Source organism: Rhipicephalus microplus, chromosome 9 (genome assembly GCF_043290135.1).
Source record: "Rhipicephalus microplus isolate Deutch F79 chromosome 9, USDA_Rmic, whole genome shotgun sequence".
NCBI lineage: Eukaryota > Metazoa > Arthropoda > Arachnida > Ixodida > Ixodidae > Rhipicephalus > Rhipicephalus microplus.
The window spans coordinates 10196624-10216103 of record NC_134708.1 but is presented as its reverse complement, the minus strand read 5'-3'; the positions used below and the strand labels follow the sequence as shown (position 1 = coordinate 10216103).

At 45.2% G+C, this 19480-nt stretch overlaps 1 protein-coding gene across 1 annotated transcript in view; it reads left to right on the top strand.

The window, feature by feature from the left end:
* The window catches only part of LOC142771523 (calcium-activated chloride channel regulator 3A-1-like), a 35524-nt gene extending 17524 nt beyond the window's left edge, over positions 1-18000 (top strand). The window contains exons 3-5 of the mRNA XM_075873096.1: positions 642-935; positions 5689-5907; positions 13000-18000. Of these exons, the coding sequence (XP_075729211.1) occupies positions 642-935; positions 5689-5907; positions 13000-13284 (798 nt within the window). The 3' untranslated portion in view covers positions 13285-18000. The remainder of the gene's footprint in view (positions 1-641; positions 936-5688; positions 5908-12999) is intronic.
* Positions 18001-19480: the final 1480 nt, after the last annotated feature.

Below are 19480 nucleotides of genomic sequence, written 5' to 3'. Positions count from 1 at the left end.
ATTAGGCACATCATGGTGAATTTCAAGTGCTTCGTTATATGGCTTGAACCTCGAGGTCTTACGTCCTAAAAGTCACATTATAAAAATGAGTGACGCTGTAGATTCAGGGCTCCGGTAATCTTAAAAACCTGGAGTTCTTTAGTATGCGCCTAACTCTTGAGTAAACGGCGTCCACCATCTCGCAGCCATTGAATATGTGGCAGCCAAAGGCTCTAAATTCAAGTGCCTCATCAACCTATGCCGTAGCGACGCAGTGCACTTTGTATATGTATGTGTTTTGTTGTTTTCGTAAGTTATATTCATTAGTTGCTACCTGCCTGACTGGCTGCACAACAGCTTTCTTATTATTTATGCTCTCTCTTTCCCTGTGTGTGCATATTCGCATCACTTAAAAAATAAGCCCTCCGTGAAGTGACTTGACGAGAAAGACTGGGCACTGTATAGCTGCCTTTTAAATAACATTAAAAAACTTGCTATATACCAGCCACATGCACTACTCTATATTTGGGTCACGTGTTCATGGTCTCCTAGACTTCCTGTCCATAGCCGTTTCTGACCGTGTTTAAAAACAGTGTAGCAAGGCCACTTTAAGAACTCTCGGCCGGAGTGCAGTGATACGCGCAAATCTAATTGTATTGCAGGTGCTCAACACTACAGATGAGAAACCGGAAGGTGGCATCGTTGTGCTGATGAGCGATAGTGAAGAAAACATGACGCCCAAACTGAATGACGTCCTGCCAGAACTCATGGCGGCCAAGGTGGGAGTCAGTACGATAGCGATGGGAACATCAGCCGATCATGAGATCGAGACGCTGGCAACCATGACCGATGGAAAAGCGTTCTTCTTCCCTGGCCTTCAGCCAAACACGGCGATTCTCTTGCAGATAGCCTTCGAGGAAAGCACCATTCGAGGAGACCGTAGAGTTGATATCAGGGTGCGTATCGAGTGCGAATCACTTGGGGCCTAGTTTATCGCGTGCAGTCATCTGCTCTCATTTTATGTCATCAGTTGGCGTCACCTCGGTAACGACATCTATAGCATATATCTACGTAAATTATAGTATTTCAAGCAACGTCAAATGAAGTGACGGAGATGGGGGGAGGAGAGTAAAGATAGCATATAACCATACACTGTAAAAAAAATACTTCGAGGTAGGAGGAAAATGCTTTTCCTCTAGCGTCCCCCATATTCGGAGGAATTTTCGCTGCGGACCTTCGGAGCGAAGTGTTTACTCCGGCTGGCCGGTGCAATTGCGTGGCACATTCGGAGCACTTTTCACTGATATTTTCCTTCGGCGCCGGAACGATTGCTTAGCGCCACCGGAACATTTTGTTACCCGCCTTTCGCTCCGGCTAGCCAGAGTTATTACGTGGCACCTTCGGAGTGTTTTGCTTGGGTTTTTCCTTCCCGCTATCCGAAGCTTCTGCGTGGCGCCTCCGGAGTATTTTACGAATGTCCTTACTTCATCCGGATTGAATTTAAGCGAGCTGCAACAGCATTTCACAGTGTTTGCTCTCTAATTATTTATTCTATGGTGAACGGGTTAGACGTCGGTTATATGAAGAAATTAGCAAATCAAATGCAAGCACTGCAGAGTTGCTGTGTATTTTTTCTCACAGAGCTCTAGCACATAACGTTCAAGAAAGCACTCAAGTTCATACTGTTCGATTTATTCAAAATAAGCTGCAGTTTCTGATTGATGACTCAACATTTGTGAAAAGAATACAAGAAAGAAAGAAACATACAAAAAGTTACCAAAAAGAAAAAAAACACAAGACCACTCACATGAAGTCCACAGCATTCAAGTTTTAAGCGCAGCACTTCGAAATGAAGGCCAGAATTCTGCTAAACGATGCACGACAAACGAAGCAAGTATGGCCACCGGGAACAGCTGTCCACCATGCCCGAAGGATCATTTATCAACTTCATTGACGATGCAAGGGTTCTGCTGATTGCCTCTTGCATAATTTAGAAAAAAAAATACATGAGAACAGCAAATGATGCGAGAGGCACCAAAACTGAGCACACTAAAGACAGGGTACACATTATATTCTATAAAGTCTGCGAGTACACGAAAACAACTAGCTTCCTAAACCGGCCAAACACAAACACACACGCGCACACAAACACAAACACACAAAAAAATACACGACAGGCGTTCTATATCCATAGGTAGATCCCGATCCTATGTATTCCGGTGCTAGACAGCGGCTACGTGATACAGCGGCTACGTTCACATTCCCGTGACGTGAGCAACAATTCAATGCGGGCGGAAGTTTCCCATATATTTCTAGATCTGTAGCTCTACTTTTTCCGAAACATTTGAAAGCTTTTTTTTTTCACAAAAATTTGCGAAATTGGGTACTCTCGAAGACAGCATCCGGACTCCCTATCCCAATTATTTCTAATTTTATCGATGCTATTGCTCATAATTTCACTCACATTTAATTATTTGCTCATCGTCCCACTTTTCGCAAATTAGGCCTTTCTTTACAGTTCCTATGGTTGCGACCTGCCTTTAACAAAAGCGTACCTTCATTCTCCTTTGCGAATAGTCTTCGAGAGATGTTGGCGCTGTTTTCGTTTCTTTTTTAATTTGCATGCCCACTGTTTCGATACTTGTAGTGAACATTTTTCAAAGTAGGTATTGCATGAATCGCTTCAACCTCAAGCCCAAAATAAAAAAAAAAGTTTACTACAACGTAACAAAATAATTTACGATAAAAGGTACACACATCACGCCACCTAAGCCAGCTGCATTTTCATCATACTGACAGAAATAAGAGGAGGTTGGCCAGTTTACTGAATTTACTGGTCCGTGCAAACGTCGGAGGTCATGGAAGGCGCTCATGTAGAGGCGTCATGACGCGTCCACCAGGATTAGAGGGGTTCGCTTTTACCCTGTCCTGTTCACAGGCCAGCGTTGTTGCTTCTGGTATTCGAGCCTTGTTCGTAAGAGAGAGAGAGATAGAACGTAGCAATTTCTTTTCATAGAGGAGGTGGATAGGACGGCGAACATTTTGAGTCTTACCCGTTTGGTCAGCAAAACTTGACTCTCGCTCTCAACCCCCACCCCCCCAAATTAAAACAAAAAAATCTGCATTCACGGCCATGCAAGCGGGAATGAAAAGAGAGAAAAAAAAAACGCTGCAGCGTACTTTCTCAACTCAAGAACACAAAAACTGCGGCTAGTTTCTCGAGACGGTGCCCTCTCTTTTCTCTCTTACTCTCATAACCATGCCCCCCCGTTCTATGATGAGCTGTGCGGTCAGATGAGTTGCAGAAATGAGTGTTTAAACCCACCCTTCTTCTACAAAAACGTCGGGCGTCCTACAACCCTTGTTGACGACGTTTTACGCAAAAACATGGTTATGAAAGAGCAAAGACAGTGCCTATCTGTGCGCTCTTTCTTTTTTCTTTTTTTTCTTTTTTATGCAAAAAGCCGTTCGCATTGAAATACCAACTCGCCCAGCAATCGGTTATTCTAAGCTCTACCAAACTGTTTTGCCAAGCAAGCCGACTCCTTTCTTTACGCATCATTCGTCCCTGGTCTCGTCAGCTCCTTTCTTGCCTCCCTTTTTTGTCTTGAAAGCAGGACAACGCCCGAAGGGCCTAATATTTTAGATACCACTTATACAAGAGGAATCATTTCACCAAAATGAGTTTGTGTATCCCTTCTAAAAGTCTGCACTAAACAAACTGCCCTAGCTCAATTCACTACATTTATAAAGAATAAACGCTAAGTTCAGTTATTCATGTTTTATCGGTGCAGGTAACACGATATATCGAAATAATTTATACGCAGTGGTACATCTCGTCCAGACGTTTGTTAATATGGAAAACGCACAATCATTACCACATTTGTATGGTGACAATACCAAAAATATTTTTAACCTGTTAAGCTTACTTATAACAATTATTACCTTTTTTATAGAAGCAACCCATAACCATGACATTTTCCATTATTGCAGATCTGATTAGCGCTCCAAAGATTAAAGTGTTATTGAAATTACCAATGCTATGCTAATAAAAAGACTCGTAGGCCCAACAACACGTTATCGGAATTTCCGCTGACGTTTACTGACGTCCTGTAAAATTACCCTATTATTGATAACCTGTTCCCTCATCAACCCACCATTACCTATATTAGCCCTACGGGACAAGGATAACGCAGATAATTGAAGAAGAGCTCACTAACCAGTTTTGCACCGCACTAGCGACTACCGAGTGGCTCATCATACGCGAGATCACAATGTGTCGTTCGCTGCCCGGAGCCATCACACGATTAAGATTCCCACAACTCCCTTCTATCGATGACAACATTCGTTGCCATTTGTAGTCACCAGTGAAATCCAGAAGGCCCACAGAACAATTTCCTTTTCGCGAACGCGGTCGAAGGCTTCGCACAATCCTCACCGCGTTGGCTTTGTCTGCGCCATGTTAATTTGTCTGAGGAAAGACGGCCGCCCGGCATCGAGGCTGCTACGTCACTCCTCGAACAGCCAACAAATGCCGCTGAGGGATTAGCCGGAGCATTTGCGGAGCATCCAGCGAGGCAAAAATGATGAGCCGGAGCATTTCCGGAGCAACCACGTGAGCATAATCAAGGGATTGGCCCAGTTTTTCTCCGGTTTCCTTCGTCCGGCGCCCACCGGAGGAAAATGGTGGAAAACGAATGTATTCGCTCCGGTACACTGCGGTTTCAGTGAGGCCACTGAAGCAGAGCGGGCGCATCATTCCCGGGTTCCTCCCAGCTGGGTATAGTTTTGTTTACAGTGTACATAGGCGAAGCAAGGTGTAATAAAATAGTTAAGCATATTACAGTATAGAAGGAGGTGGGAAAGAGTAATCAGGGTGAGGAGGCAGAAAGGGGAGAGATCAAATCAGTATATAACAGTGAATGCTGTCACGTAGGCGAAGTCCTTTAAAGCAGGCGCCTCAACACAAGGCCTGCACATGTCTTTATCCGACATTCTTTTTTATGTTACCAATATGTATGTTCATTAATTACGCAGGCATTATTGATCCAAAGCATTGTTTCCGTGAAGTCTTCGTGTGAGCACGATCTGCTGAAAAACATAACCATCAAACGAAAACTACATTTCAGAAGCGGCATACAGTCAACATGGACATTGGTATCGGCGTGGTATTGGAATCGTGGCACTGAATCTCCTTGAGAAATGCTCCATATATGAGTCCTGGTAAATGCTTTCTTTGAAGTGACAACGGGTCCGACAGTTTGTACCATATGCTGTTAGCCGGCACTTCGTCCTCTAGTCGTTCTTTCTTTATATACCAACTCAGTTTTTCTTCTTTTTTTTTACGATGAGTTTTGGGCTCTGTCACACAATTTTCTATCCTAAAGACCGTAGCAGTGAAGCCTCTGGTAGCCTTCGCATGTGAGACAGTCATGCATGAACGTCACGTATGACGTCACTACTAAGGCGGCAAGTCGCTCTCTGCTCTGGCAGAAGGAATGCTGTTAGAGTAGTGAGAACAGTGAAGCAGTAAATCGTACTTTACTGCGACTAGCCTTACAACGTATGACATTCCAGTCTGTTGTTACAGCAGGTTTAGCTTCGCCATTCGGCGAAACTGAACTTGTTAAATGTTTCTAAAATCCACTTTACACCTGAATATCGAAGGTCTTGTATTAACATGACGTCACATTTTTGTGTCATCTACAGATTGCAAATTTCGCAAAGGCCTTTACGACCAGGTTGGAGGAAAAGTTCATTCTTGACTCAAGTTTGGGTAAAAGGACCGTCGTAATTTTTGACCAACTTAATCCCACACCCACTGACGTCTCACTTGTCCTAATCGATCCGAGAGGGAGAGAATGTAAGAAGTGCGTAGAACATCGAAACAAGAAAACGAAGACAGTCTTTGTACCAAACCCGGCGAAGGTAACCTACGGCTTCTTTTTCAGTACAGCCAATGCTACTGCTCCTGATCAGCTGACACTGGTCAAAAAGGTTTAACGCAGCGCAACTAAGTAATATGTCACCTGGAGAAAATATGTCACGTTGTGTATTATGTTTTGCGACGCAGAACGTTATACTGGAACGAACTATGGTCAAAAATTTTGTGAGGTGCAACGGAATACCAAATCAATCAATCAATCAATCAATCAATCAAGCCCTATCGGAAAAATTGCCATGGTGGATACTGGAAAACATGGTGGGAGTAGTGGAAATAATAGTGGGCATGGTGGAAATAATAGTGGGCATGGTGGAAATTATGATGGCTATGGTGGGACGTAGTGGAAAATATGGTGGTTATGCTGGGACATACTGGGTGGTATGGTGTACAGATGATGGGTAAAGTTGAAATGATGGTGGAAAGCAGAGGCTAGATAGTGGGCAATAATGGGACACTCTGCCCACCACTGCGATAATGCTGGGAAGCCCTAAGCATATGGTGGGTGGTGCTTATTATGGTGGACTACATGGTGTACCAAGTTGAGAAACTCTTCCCACCATTGCGATAATGCTGGGAAGCACTAAGCAGATGATGGGTGCTGCTTGTTATGGTGGGCCACATGGTGTACCAAGCTGAGAAGCTCTGCCCACCATCGCGATAATGCTGGGAAGCAGTAAGCAGATGATGGGTGGGCTTATAATGGCGTGCAATTTATATAGTGTACAAAGCTGGGATCTGTACACTACATGTTCTACCACCATGATTTCCACCAAAGGTTAGGCCTACTGACCGAGCCCGTACAATTGTGTTATTCGTGCTTCCGGGTTTCAGAATACATGATTACGACGATTAAGTATGACAATACAGCGCAGCCATATGGCATCAATTAACCTAAATGAAGCATTTTTCATTGTGTATGGTGTCCGCTCAAGAAGCAACAAACATCGATGCGACGCGATTAAAGCACTCCCAGAGAACGTAATTAAGTGTCTTCTCACCGACAGCCGCCGGTCACACTCGCCGGCACTTCTCTAGCTTTCGTACGAGAACTCAGACGTGGCAATTCGTGTGCTTGGTGAACCAATATGATAGCGTAATGTTTCCGGCACACTGCATTCGGTTTGGCCAAGCCGTTATGTAGTTGTTGCTTTAGCGAAAGAGCTACAGCATTGCGCTGGCGCGACCGCCCTCTACCTTGCGCGAAAAGCATCCCAATACTCAATCAAATAAATTAGGCGGGCGTATCTATGGAATGAGCCTAGAAGCGTCATAAAGCGTGAGCAGATGTCGCCCTTTAGAACGAGCGCGAAACGGATATTAAACTTGGCAGACCCCGCCGGTAAACTGTTGCTGCTCCCCAGTCCACTTGGTTTTTTTTTTCTTGAAGTTGTGAGTTGTAAAAAAAAATAGCACTAGTGCCATTAACATAGTGGCAATCGTTACAGGCCGCAGTTGCTTGTGTTTAATAAACGTGCAATATTTAGTAGCTGGTGTATATCTTGTCTATGTTGCGTACACGACAAACATAACCAAGTTGAACCTTAAGTTTGTATGGCAACTAAGTATTTAACACGCAATCAACGTCATGTTGGTGTGGCGCAGTGGTTAGCGTCTTCGAATGGGAATCCGCAGGTTGCACGTTCGATCCTCTGTAGTGCCTTGTTTTTTTTTTTTTACGGGACGGGTGTTTTTTATACCGTTTTTATAGAATTCTTTTTTATTTTTTGTGGCAGCTCGTCACGGTGATTCTGACGTCATTTCGCGCTCAAGTGTTGCCGGCACTGCAGCACCCACCATACCCACCATGCGCCATGGTGGGCGTTTCCCACCATTCACCCACTACATTAATCCACTATAATGGTGGGTGGTGGTTTCCACCATGCCCACCATTCGTTTTTTTCCGATAGGGAGGAGTTTATTTTCACTAAAAAAAGCAAACATTTGCGGTGAAAAAAGGTGGCCGGGAAAAAAGCTGTCCAATGACAGCTTAACAAAGCCCCATCCACCCATCGGCGATGAGACGAGAGGGTACAGCATTTGATCACAGAGAAATAAAAAAAAAGATGCTAAACATTTCAAGTGTGCGTTACGAAGTACAATGCACAAACGAATACAAATATGCATGCACGTATGATAGACAAATATAATGCACAGTATATGAATACTGAAAGAAAAACTAGCAAAACACGTGTATGTTCCATTGTTACAAAAAGCAAGTTTGAATAGTTGAGTGAACAGCCCTCTAATTTCTTTTTTGTGTGCAATAATATGTCTGTTCCTTGCATTTCGAAATAATTTATTGTTGTTAGGACGGTATGTCGAATGCGTTGCATTCCTTATTGCGTACGTGAGAATGGAACGTATCAAGGTGGTTGATGTCGGACGTGATAAGAAACTTCGTTTTGTTTGAGGTTCGCGAGTTGAAGGAATGTGTCGGACTTTCCGAGTGCGTCCTTTTTATAGCAGCAGATCAATTCAAAAGTATAAAGGTCTGATATTTTAGGGATTCGATACTGTTTGAAAAGAGGGGCGGTGTGTTCTAGATAGGGAGCATTTGAAATCATTCGAACCATTTTCTTTTGTAGCACGCTCAGTTTTGACATGTTAAAGGCTCTTGCTTTACTCCACACCAGGAAGCAGTAATTTCGACGGGAATGAAAAAGTTCATCGTAAAGTAACCTTTTCATTGTAGATGGTAGTATGTGCCGATGACGGTTGATTAGTTCTACGCACTTAGCCAAGTTCAATTGAACCGCACTTACTTGGTCATTCCATGACATGTGCTCATGAAAGATGACGCCAAGTGTTTTCTACATTTTTTTTAATGCGAACAGTGAACAGACCTAGGACAAGCTCCTCAGGCACTACAGCCAGCGTTCCGCGAGCACGATATGCAACAATGTTAGTTTTGGCTTCATTTAATACAAGGCTGTTCACCTTGCACCAGTCATTCAGCTTCGCGCAGATTGTGCTTACTTCAACTTGAATACTGTGGAGTCCTGGTCATTTAAAAAATATGGTGCAATCATCAGCGTAAATGATGAACTGACTATGGTGTTTGTATTCAGATATCATTTATGTATAAGAGGAAAAGTATTGGCCCTCAAATGTTCACTTGTAGCACTCCACAAGCGATACGCCTCAAGTGTAATTTGTGAGTGCCTAATTCGGTAAATTGAAGTCTATCGTGTGAGTAAGAGCGAAGAAGTTGTGATGCGACTTCCCAAAATTCACAACATTCCATTTTCTGTAAGAGAATATCATTATTGGCACGGTCAAAGGCTTTGCTAAAATCGAGATGCAGCCCAATAATCAATGTTTTCTTTTCTATTTTTTTCTAATATAAGCTCCTTTTGAAGCAAAAGTGCATCCTTTGAGAAGCGATAATTTCTAAATCCGAACTAATAGGTAGTTAAGAGATCCAATCCTCTACTAAAGCTCTTGATGTGGGTGTTAATAACTTTCTCGAGGACTTTCGAAAACACTGGCAATATTTAGACTGGACGGTAGTTCGAGAAGCTATCTTTGTCTCCGCCTTTATGAATTACTGTGACTCTAGCAATTCGCATGCTACTTAGAAAAACGCCGCTTGAAATAGCCTTGTTAAATGTGTGCAATGGGCGGATCGAATAAATCTAATACATACTTAACAGGTTTAATTACTAATCCGTCTGCATCAGGGCTACGGCTGTTCCGAAGGCCGGAAAAAAGGGTAATCACATCAGAAACAGAAGTAGACTGAAAAAAAGAAAGACTGTGGTCTCCTTGAAACATCTCCGGAGGTAACCGGCAAAGTACCAGTGCTTCCTATCTCTATACCAAAAAAGTCATACAAGCTGTTAGCAAGTGTTTCCCCGCATAGTGTCACATTGTCAACCACCATACAATCAACTGTGCCTCCTACTGGCTTTCTAGTCAAGACATTATTATTTTAATGACGATAGTCTTTCTTGCAGACCTTCGACGGAAACATTTTGTTCTGTCTCTCTGTGCATTTGTCTGTTTGTCCGCCCTGACGATACTTCAAACGGCACCAAACGGCCAACCCCATCGACAGCACCCAACAATACTGCTAGAAGTTTAGCGTTCATAGTTGTGAAATTGTCAATTAAAAAAATGGCAGCTTATCCACGGAGGGAATGAAGGAGAGTGGGGCGAAGCATTCGTCCGTCCATTCGTTCTTGCTTCCGTCTGTCCATGCGTCCGTCTGTGTGAACGTCCATGCGTCTATCCGCCCGTCCGTGCATGCGTCTGTTCATGCGTCCGCCCCTGCGTTCATCCATGCATCCGCCCCTGCGTCCGTTCATGCGTCCATCCATGCATCTGTCTGTGTGTCCGTTCGTCCATCTATTCAACACTCCAAGTAGCACCATCTTGCATCTTTTCATCATATATTCCCCATATAGAAGCACCGCCATCCAGCGGACATTCCAAGGACTAAACGAGAGGTGGCACACGCACACTTTCTTACAGCTTGCGCTTCGGGTCTACTTCCCACCTTTAACGACCGCGAGTGTCTGGTATATACTAGTTCACTGTATTCATGGCACTGCGGCCCAACCCTCGCTAAACCTTTTTAAAATCAAGGAGGTTACGCCCAATGAGTATAACGTAGCAACCTTTTCCTGCCAGATAGTGCTCAATGTACATGACAATGGCTGCTAATGGGGAATGAGATACAGGAGCATTCGGCTTTTAGGTAACGCACATGCCGCGCAAACTTTTCATTGTTCAACAAAGTACAGGAGAAATCTCCCACCGGCACCACCTTGCAGGTCAAAATGTAACACTGGTTACACACTACGACTACGACTACGAGGGACAAACGGGTGCTCCTTTAAGGAGCTTCACCCCTAATAGCAATTATTGTGCAGTTCTGAGGCGCCGCAGCAACGCTCCGATGTTTTCCATGTCTGCCTTGATACTAGAAGAGGCACACATAAGTAACTCTAAGGAATGTAGCGTTAAATCGCACAGCGCTGACAGTGCAACGCGATGCTCAAAAAGGTGTTTCCAACGCTTTGCTACACCCTAAAAAAAGAGCGAGTAAAAAGGGTGTCTTTTTGTCCCACAACAATAATCGTCATCAATATTGCGTTCCATCCTAGCGCTATCGGCCTGCGCCTGGTACATTCCGGTCATGATCGACATGCCCATTATCAGGGTTACATTGCATTCCCGATAGGAAAGTGACTAGCGCCCAGTTTTCAAAAACGGAAGCGCACGCAAGCCTGATGACGATTATTGTTGTGGGACAAAAGGACACCCTTTTTACTCGATATTTTTTAGAGTGTACGACGTCACGGTGGTGGCACCTGCCCCTCGCTTTGCGTTCTACACCTTATCACCTCCGAGACTGGCGCGCATCTTTCTCCGCGGGCTGCACGCCTTCTTTTTCGCAGATAACTGCCAGATGGCACTTGTGTCTAACGTGCCTAGATGCGCTCGTTCGCCTCCGCCACACGTTCTAGGCACTCTTAACGCAGCCCCTGACGAATACCATTCACCGACTTTCTTGCGCAGAACATCAAATAAACGTTTTGTTCACTCTCTCCAGACGCAAGACTATCGTCTTTCGATGACATTTACAGTGTAACATGTAGATTCAGGCCAAATTTTTTTCGAGAACACGTCACTCCTTCGTAGGCAGTCCTCGTCAAAAATTGACGGGGGGAGATAGGTGGTCATATACCTATAACCCCCATCCCTGCCCCCGCCTCCGCCCATTTCTTGACATTACGTCATCTCCGGAACTCGTAGTTCATAACCACACACACTAAAGAAGCTGTGTATTGATATGCTTTCCGCGTCGATACTCTATATGCTCCACCTTTTCGGCAGTTCACTGTGCTTACGGAAATATTTTCGACATTGCCCTGTCGGTGATACACATATTTCTCAGCGCTGCTACAGCGTGCCCAAAATGTACTGCCCGCATCTTGCGAAATGCGGCGTTTATGCATACACCGAAATACTTAAGGTCGACGCGTGCGCTGCACTAAGGTTGGCTGTTCTACGCTCCAAGCAAAGAAAACGCGATCGGAAGGAGTTAAAACAAGTAGTGCGTTCAACCTGAATGCACGCACGCGTAATCAATTCATCCCACTCCTGGCCTCTCTTACAGACTTGTGGCTACGTGCAAAGCGATGGTGAAAGACGCTCTGTCATTTCAATTCAAACTCGAACCTTTACAATTAGCTCTAGATTGTCGCTATGCTTTGACATATTCAATTAAACTTGTCATCTACGGGCAGACTATTGAGCTTCCTGACTTCCATCTACCACACTCCTACTGATGTAAAGGTTCATGTAGCTCGGTTTACAACCAATGTTGGTCAAAGTATAAATGTATGGTTCAAAAACAGCAGGCTCTCACAGTAGTTAGTTGAAACTATAGTTGAAGCATGGCTGACATCTTAAGTACAATTATCTACAAAAGCCACTCTTTCAGTAAAGCTGTTGTGCTCCCATGGGTATACACAAATGCTGAAGGAGTAATATTCAAATTTATGGGCATGTGATAGAAAGACACTTCTAGATCAACTCTTAGATTTTCCGCTTACAAGTGCTAGGTTATCAAAAAATTCATTTTTTACTGCTGTACTTCAAGTGGTTGTCACTGTTCAACATTCTATACATTCAAATCGTATTTCTGTATAAAATATATTTCTCAACTGTGGTTTTTTGCACATATATATGTATATATTGCCAGTGCCTCCACGTGTTTTGCTGAGATTTGTTCAATGCCTATCAATGTATCCTTAATAATTTATTTTTTTTCTGTTGTAATATTGAACTCGTCATACCTTGTACATTTTCATAGTTCTTGTTTTTCACTGTCTTGCCCACTTCCCCCCCACAAGCACACATTCTTCCAAACATAGGAACCCATGAGGTATTTGTATAAATAAATAAACAAATAAAAAAATACTTGATTAAATAAATAAATAAATAAATAAATAAATAAACTGTTCGGGGCACCTTGTGCCGACAGCCTAATGTCTTCGAAGACGTGCAGCCCATATGCCTTTGAATGACAAAGTTTGTTACTGTTGGGTTTACAAACCCACTTACAGGATGGTCAGTGGACGATTCGTTTGGACAGCCCCAGCTTGCAACAAGTGGAAGTCAACATCCAAGTAAAGTCCCAAGCAAAGGATCCTAACGACGAGCCGATTCGAGTGACCGGCAAAATGGCCAGTCTAAAGGTTGCGGAACCCAACGACGCCATCATTCTCACCGACGTCTACAAGGGATGGGAGGTTGTCCTCGATGCCATGGTGGTCGCCGATGTATATGGCCCCAACCCGCCATACAAGACTACCGTACGACTCAATGACGGCGGTATCGGTGAGATTTAAACCCCGATTCCCTCATATTAATTTTATTGGTGCTCATAGGCTGAAAACAAAACATGCGCGAGAGCGCAAGAAGGAGAACACCGGCTCATATTTACCATGTAGCTACTCCGCTGTGTCTGAATGAGATCTAAAGATATATAGCACCTAGGGGCCTTCAGTTTACTTAGAGGCTTGTTAATAACTTTAAACAACACCCCCAACCTTACCTTCCTTGCCACACTCCTGTAAAAATAGGGGATATTTAAAGCGCTGCTTTTAGAAGTTGAACGCTATAGCGATATCCTGTGCCTAGTGCGTACTCCAAGATATCGGTGCATACATTTACCTGTATTATGCGACTATAGAAGATTAAGTTGTGGATTGCTACAATGTAATAAATAAGGTTAAAAGTAACTTGTGTCAGCGAAACTTTCGTATATGGCTGCAATATGTGTAATGGGTAGTGTCGAAAATAAACCGGAACGTAGAAACTAGAACGTGCGACAACCGGAAGGAAAGAGAGAAAGCCGAAGGGACCGAGGTCACTAGGGACGGCAAGACAGATAGTTTGCAATGATTTCGGAATAAAGACGCGTTTGTTATCACGGTTTTAGAGCCAGTCATTTCGTAACATTTGGTGCCGCGAAACCCGGGACTGCCCTTCGAGAGACGCCTTCACATCACGGCGATGGCGAACTCGGACCAGCTGCGAAAGACACGTGGTGCACTCAAAGCTGGCGCCACGCGAGCCCTTACTCAGCTTGCGGATCTTCTGCGGCAAATGGATCTTGGCCTCTGGGAACTTCACGTGCACCTTGACTACCTCAAGGACAAGGAGCTTGCATTGTCCAGACTGGACGACGCAATTTTTCCAATAACAGGTGAAGATGATGTTGACCATGAAGTCAAAACGGCGCAGGATAATAGCGACAAGATCAGCTATACGCCATCACGCGCACGAAGTACTGGTTGCAAGGTCGTCAGCAAGCAACCACGACGCATGCCGAAGGTTCTTGATCAGGATCAAGCAACGCAGACCTCCCGAGTTCCGTCGATGCTCCGGACCATACAGAGAGCCACTCACAGATAAGTTGTACTGCCCAGGCTACAGATACCTACGTTCGACGGCAACCTGCGTGACTGGCAGGCTTTTTGGGATAAAACGACGCCACGATCCAGCAGAACGCCGAACAACCACGCATCGAAAAATTCAAGTATTTCCTTACCTACATAATTGGCAGCGCTAAATGGTCAATCGAAAGAATCTCGTTAGCTTAGCAGAATTACGACCTCGCAATTAAAAAGCTCGCGGATCGGTTCGGACGGCAACATCTCCTCATCAATGAGCTCGTGCATCATCTTTTGGCGTTGACTCCATTGAACAGCTCATCAGAAGTTGCCAAACTTTGAACACTTCACGACAATGTGCTGTTCCAAGTGAGCGCTTTAGTAGGCCTCGGCGTGTCTCTGGATAAATACTTCATGGTACTGAATCGAATTATGATGCGCTGCTTGCCAGGCGATCTGGCTATCATGTACCGCCAAATGATGAAAGAAAATGACCACGCCAATAGTGGGAAGGAGACTTCCGAAGACAGATTGCGCCGAGCGAAGGACCTGTTGACATTTCTTCGCATCGATGTAGAAGTGTGGGTGGAAGGTCGAATACAATCACGCCGACATTCCTGCGAATGTGAAGACAGCATGGCGACAGAACACCCAGACAACACGCAATTCATTCCATAGGCTGCATCTCTTACGGGTTCCACTGCATTCATCAATCAAGTCTGCCTACTTTGCAACAGCCGAGAGCGCAGTATTATGTCCTGCACTGCCAATCTGTCAGTGGACGAAAAACGACTGAGATTGCATAATGACTACTGTTTTCGCTGCGGTACTCGTAACCACATCGCAAGGACATCAGAAAAACCCATCAGTATCACGTCTGGCTCCTGCAGTCATCGCCACCTAACCACTCTGTGCGACCTTCCCGGACTCATCGTCCACGACCTGGTGCCTGCTGTGGAATACGTTGCATTGCGAAGACGCACTTCGCCAAAGCTTCGAACCATTACAACCGCCCAAAGCACGCACATCGGATGCATGTCTGTACCACTGCAGACGGGTGCATATGGGCTAGATTCAAAAATCGACGTCTCCTCTTTCGGGTTCTGTTGCACAATGGTAGCCAGCGTAGCTATATTCACGCAGACGCGGCCATAATCTTAGAGTATTCTGTCAACGGAAGGGAAGAACTTTCAATAATGACATTTGGAATCTCTAAAGCTCAGAAGCGACTTAGCGGCGGCCGTATCTCCGCCCGGCTGTGCAGCCGATTTAGCAATGCTGAAGTGGAGTTAGAAGCCCTGACGATTCAAGATATCTGCTCCGTAATGAGTCTACCGCTAGAGCACCATATTTTGCAGGCACTCCTCGAAAAGGAGTACCATGTGGCTGACGCATGTCAATGGAATACGTGGCGAAAAGGCGACATCACCGTGCTGATAGGATCTGACGCCTTTTGGAAGGTGACCACCGGAGGGATTAACCTCATCAACGAGACGGTAACAGCGATCGAAACAACATTTAGATGGATGGTACAAGGACCCTTATCGTAGGACATCCAGTACCCGTCTTGGGCACTGTTCATATCGAGCGGATATTCATTCTCCACATGACATAGACGTACCTTCGATGTGGCATATTGATGCCATCGGAATCGATGAAAGCTATTCACAACCGTTGGAGATCGACGTGCACCTCTCCGCATTTGAGCGCCACAGAATGAAGCAATGTAGACGTTATAAGGTGCCGCTCAAAGTGCAACAGCCAGGACTACCAGCCGGAAACAATATCGCTGCGACTGGCACAACGGTGACTACAACGCCAAATCAACTGCTTCCGAGAGCAGCAAACATTACTAGAGAAATACGACCTGGCTATTACCGCATGTTTAAATGACGGACATGCTGACAAGGTGCAAAAAGAGCAGCCAGTCGGTGATAATGTATACTACATGCCTTATCACGCAGTGGCTCATCGGGATGCCGTTACCACGAAGCTTCGAGTGGTGTTTTGTGCCGCATCACAAAAAGGTGGCAGTCCCTGCCTCAGCAATCGAAAAGGATCAAATTCGGTGTGGACATTGTCCAGCTACTACTAAACTTTCGCTGCCACCCTGTCGTTCTCGCAGCCAACATAAACAACGCATACCTCCAGCGGTTGATTCCGCCAGAAGATCGCGAGCTTCTAAAGTTTTTTGTAGCTGGAACAACGGCCAACCAAGGAAGAGACCATGCCACCGAATACAACTTGGAGAATGACCCGACTACCGTTTGGAGCTGCATCAAGATCGTTTTTTTTTTTTGGCCACTACAATTCATCATCACCTGTTAGAGCACCATATTTTGCAGGCGCTCGCAGAAAAGGAGTACCATGTGGCCGACGCATGTCAATGGAATACGTGGCGAAAAGGCGACATTACTGTGCTGATAGGATCTGACGCCTTTTGGAAGGTGACCACCGGTAGGATTGACCTCATCAACGAGATGGTAACAGCAATCGAAACAAAGTTTGGATGGATGATTCTAAAGTTTTTTGTAGCTGGAACAATGGCCAACCAAGAAAGAGACCATGCCACCGAATACAACTTGGAGAATGACCAGAGTACCATTTGGAGCTGCATCAAGATCGTTTTTTTTTTGGCCACTACAATTCATCATCACCTGTTATCTTGTCAGCAGAACTATCGAGAAACCGCCCCACCGCGGTGGTCTAGTAACTAAGGTACTCGGCTGCTGACCCGCAGTTCGCGGGATTGAATTCCGGCTGCGGCGACTGCATTTCCGATGGAGGCGGAAATCTTGTAGGCCCGTGTACTAAGATTTGGCTTCACGTTAAAGAACCCCAGGTAATCGAAATTTCAGGAGCCCTCCACTACGGCGTCTCTCATAATCATATGGTGGTTTTGGAACGTTCAACCCCACATATCAATCAAAGCAACCATCCAGAAACCGTATACAGTCTTATTCGAGCACGCGTTCTACGTAGATGATCTTATCATTGGGCTAGCACGCTGGGAGCCATGAAGGTATATGAAAAAACGAAACAAATATGCTACGAGGCAAGCATGGGAATTCGCAAGTTGCGACGAATTGAAAGAAAGATTCTTACGTGACAGCTGCGCCATCGAATATGAAACTGGAGACAGTCACATGATAAAGATTTTAGGGTTTCCCTGGGAACGTTCCGGTGATCACCTTATCTTGAGCACTGAGCACGAAGCTAGGTTTACCGCCGGAAAGCCGAATACCAATTGATGATTGATGTGCGGGGTTTAACGTCCCAAAACCACCATATGATTATGAGAGACGCCGTAGTGGAGGTCTCCGGAAATTTCGACCACCTGGGGTTCTTTAACGTGCACCCAAATCTGAGCACACGGGCCTACAACATTTCCGCCTCCATCGGAAATGCAGCCGCCGCGGCCGGAATTTGAACCCGCGACCTGCGGGTCAGCAGCCGAATACCTTAGCCACTAGACCACCGCGGCGGGGCAAAGCCGACTACCAAAGGTATAGCACGGGAAACATTGGCTAGAGTATACGACCCACTAGGTTACCTCAGTGCATTCACCATAAAGGCTCAAATGGTATTCCAGAATCCATGGAAGAAAAATCTTGCATGGGATTCCCGTACTGAAGATGAATAGACCAAATGAAATTCTTGGTGTTCTGAGCTGTCTGAGCCATCCGTCACTATTCCATTGTATAAATTCATACGAGACAACAATAAGCACTTTTTATTTGAGGTGTACATCTTCGCAGGTGCCAGACCAAAAGTATATGGTGCTTGCATTTACGAACGAGTGAACTGGCCACCCGAAACGTGCTTCATACGACTCTTGATCAGCAAGGCCCAACTTGCTCCTTTTAAAATAATATCGCTTCCACGCCTAGTGCTCCAGGCATGCACCATCGCGGTGCGGCTTGTACGCTACGTACAAATAGTCCCTTTTCCTCAACAGACCACTGTTACATTTTGGACGGATTCGCTTGTGGTTCCGAACTAGATAAAGAGTTCAGCCACCAAGTTGGAGCCATTTGTAGCACACCGTGTCACTAAAATCCAGCAGCATCTAAATGGTTTTACCTTTTCTATGGTTTTACTGTAACAACAAGAAAAACACCGCCGATATGATTAATACTCGAGGACTATCACTCTCGCGTCTTACGAAATCATCCAAGTGATGTCATGATAAAACCTGGCTGTCTGACAAAACCATGTCTTTAAAAAGTATAGACGTCAACGAATCTAACCTAAAAAATACAGTTCACCGTAACGCAGCCACCGAAGAATGATCGAGGACTTTCCGCAGAACTCTACATTCGTTTGTTCACCCGACATTGATGTTCGCCACGGAACCGTGCCCCTGAAAAACCACAGCGCTTCGGCAAGACTACTAAGAGTAACTGCAACGATACAGTGTTTCAGCCGCCACGCAAGACGCTTCCCATCAGCGTCTGGTGCTCTGACAGCAGAATAATTATTTCAAGCTGAGCATTATTGGTTGCATACAATGCAGAAAGACTCGTTTCCAATCAAGATCCAAGTGCTTCAGAAACGTTTGCCGTTGCCTTCAGCATCACCTGTACTTCGTTTGTGCCCGTTTATAGATGAGGACGGCCTACTTCACGTCGGTGGGCGACCACAAGAGCTGCATGTCGAACAGGACATCCGTCACCCCATCTTACTATCAACTGACCATAAGCTCACCAGCTTGCTTGTTTCGGTAGCACATTTGCGTACGGTCCACGGTAGCACTTAAGCAACCATCACAGAGCTTGGAGATCATTTTTGTGTATTGAGAGGGCGTCAAACCGTGAGAGTATCATTTTTAATGTAGAATGTGCAAACGATAAAAACCTACAGTGGAGACAGCACCCATGGGCCAACTTCCTCACGAAAGCATTACGGAAACCCGCCCATTCACGGCCGTAGGGCTCGATTACTGCGGGCCGCTGTAAGCGAAATGAGCAAGCGATTCAAGGACTTGCATACTTTTGTTTTCCTGTGCCGTCAGACGTGCCATTCACCTTGAGCTATCATGAGACATGACGACCGCCACAACATTGCTCGCCTTTCGTCGTTTTATCGCCCACCGCGGTGTACCCTCAGTAGTGCACTGTGACAATGCTCAGACGTTTCGGTGCTGTTC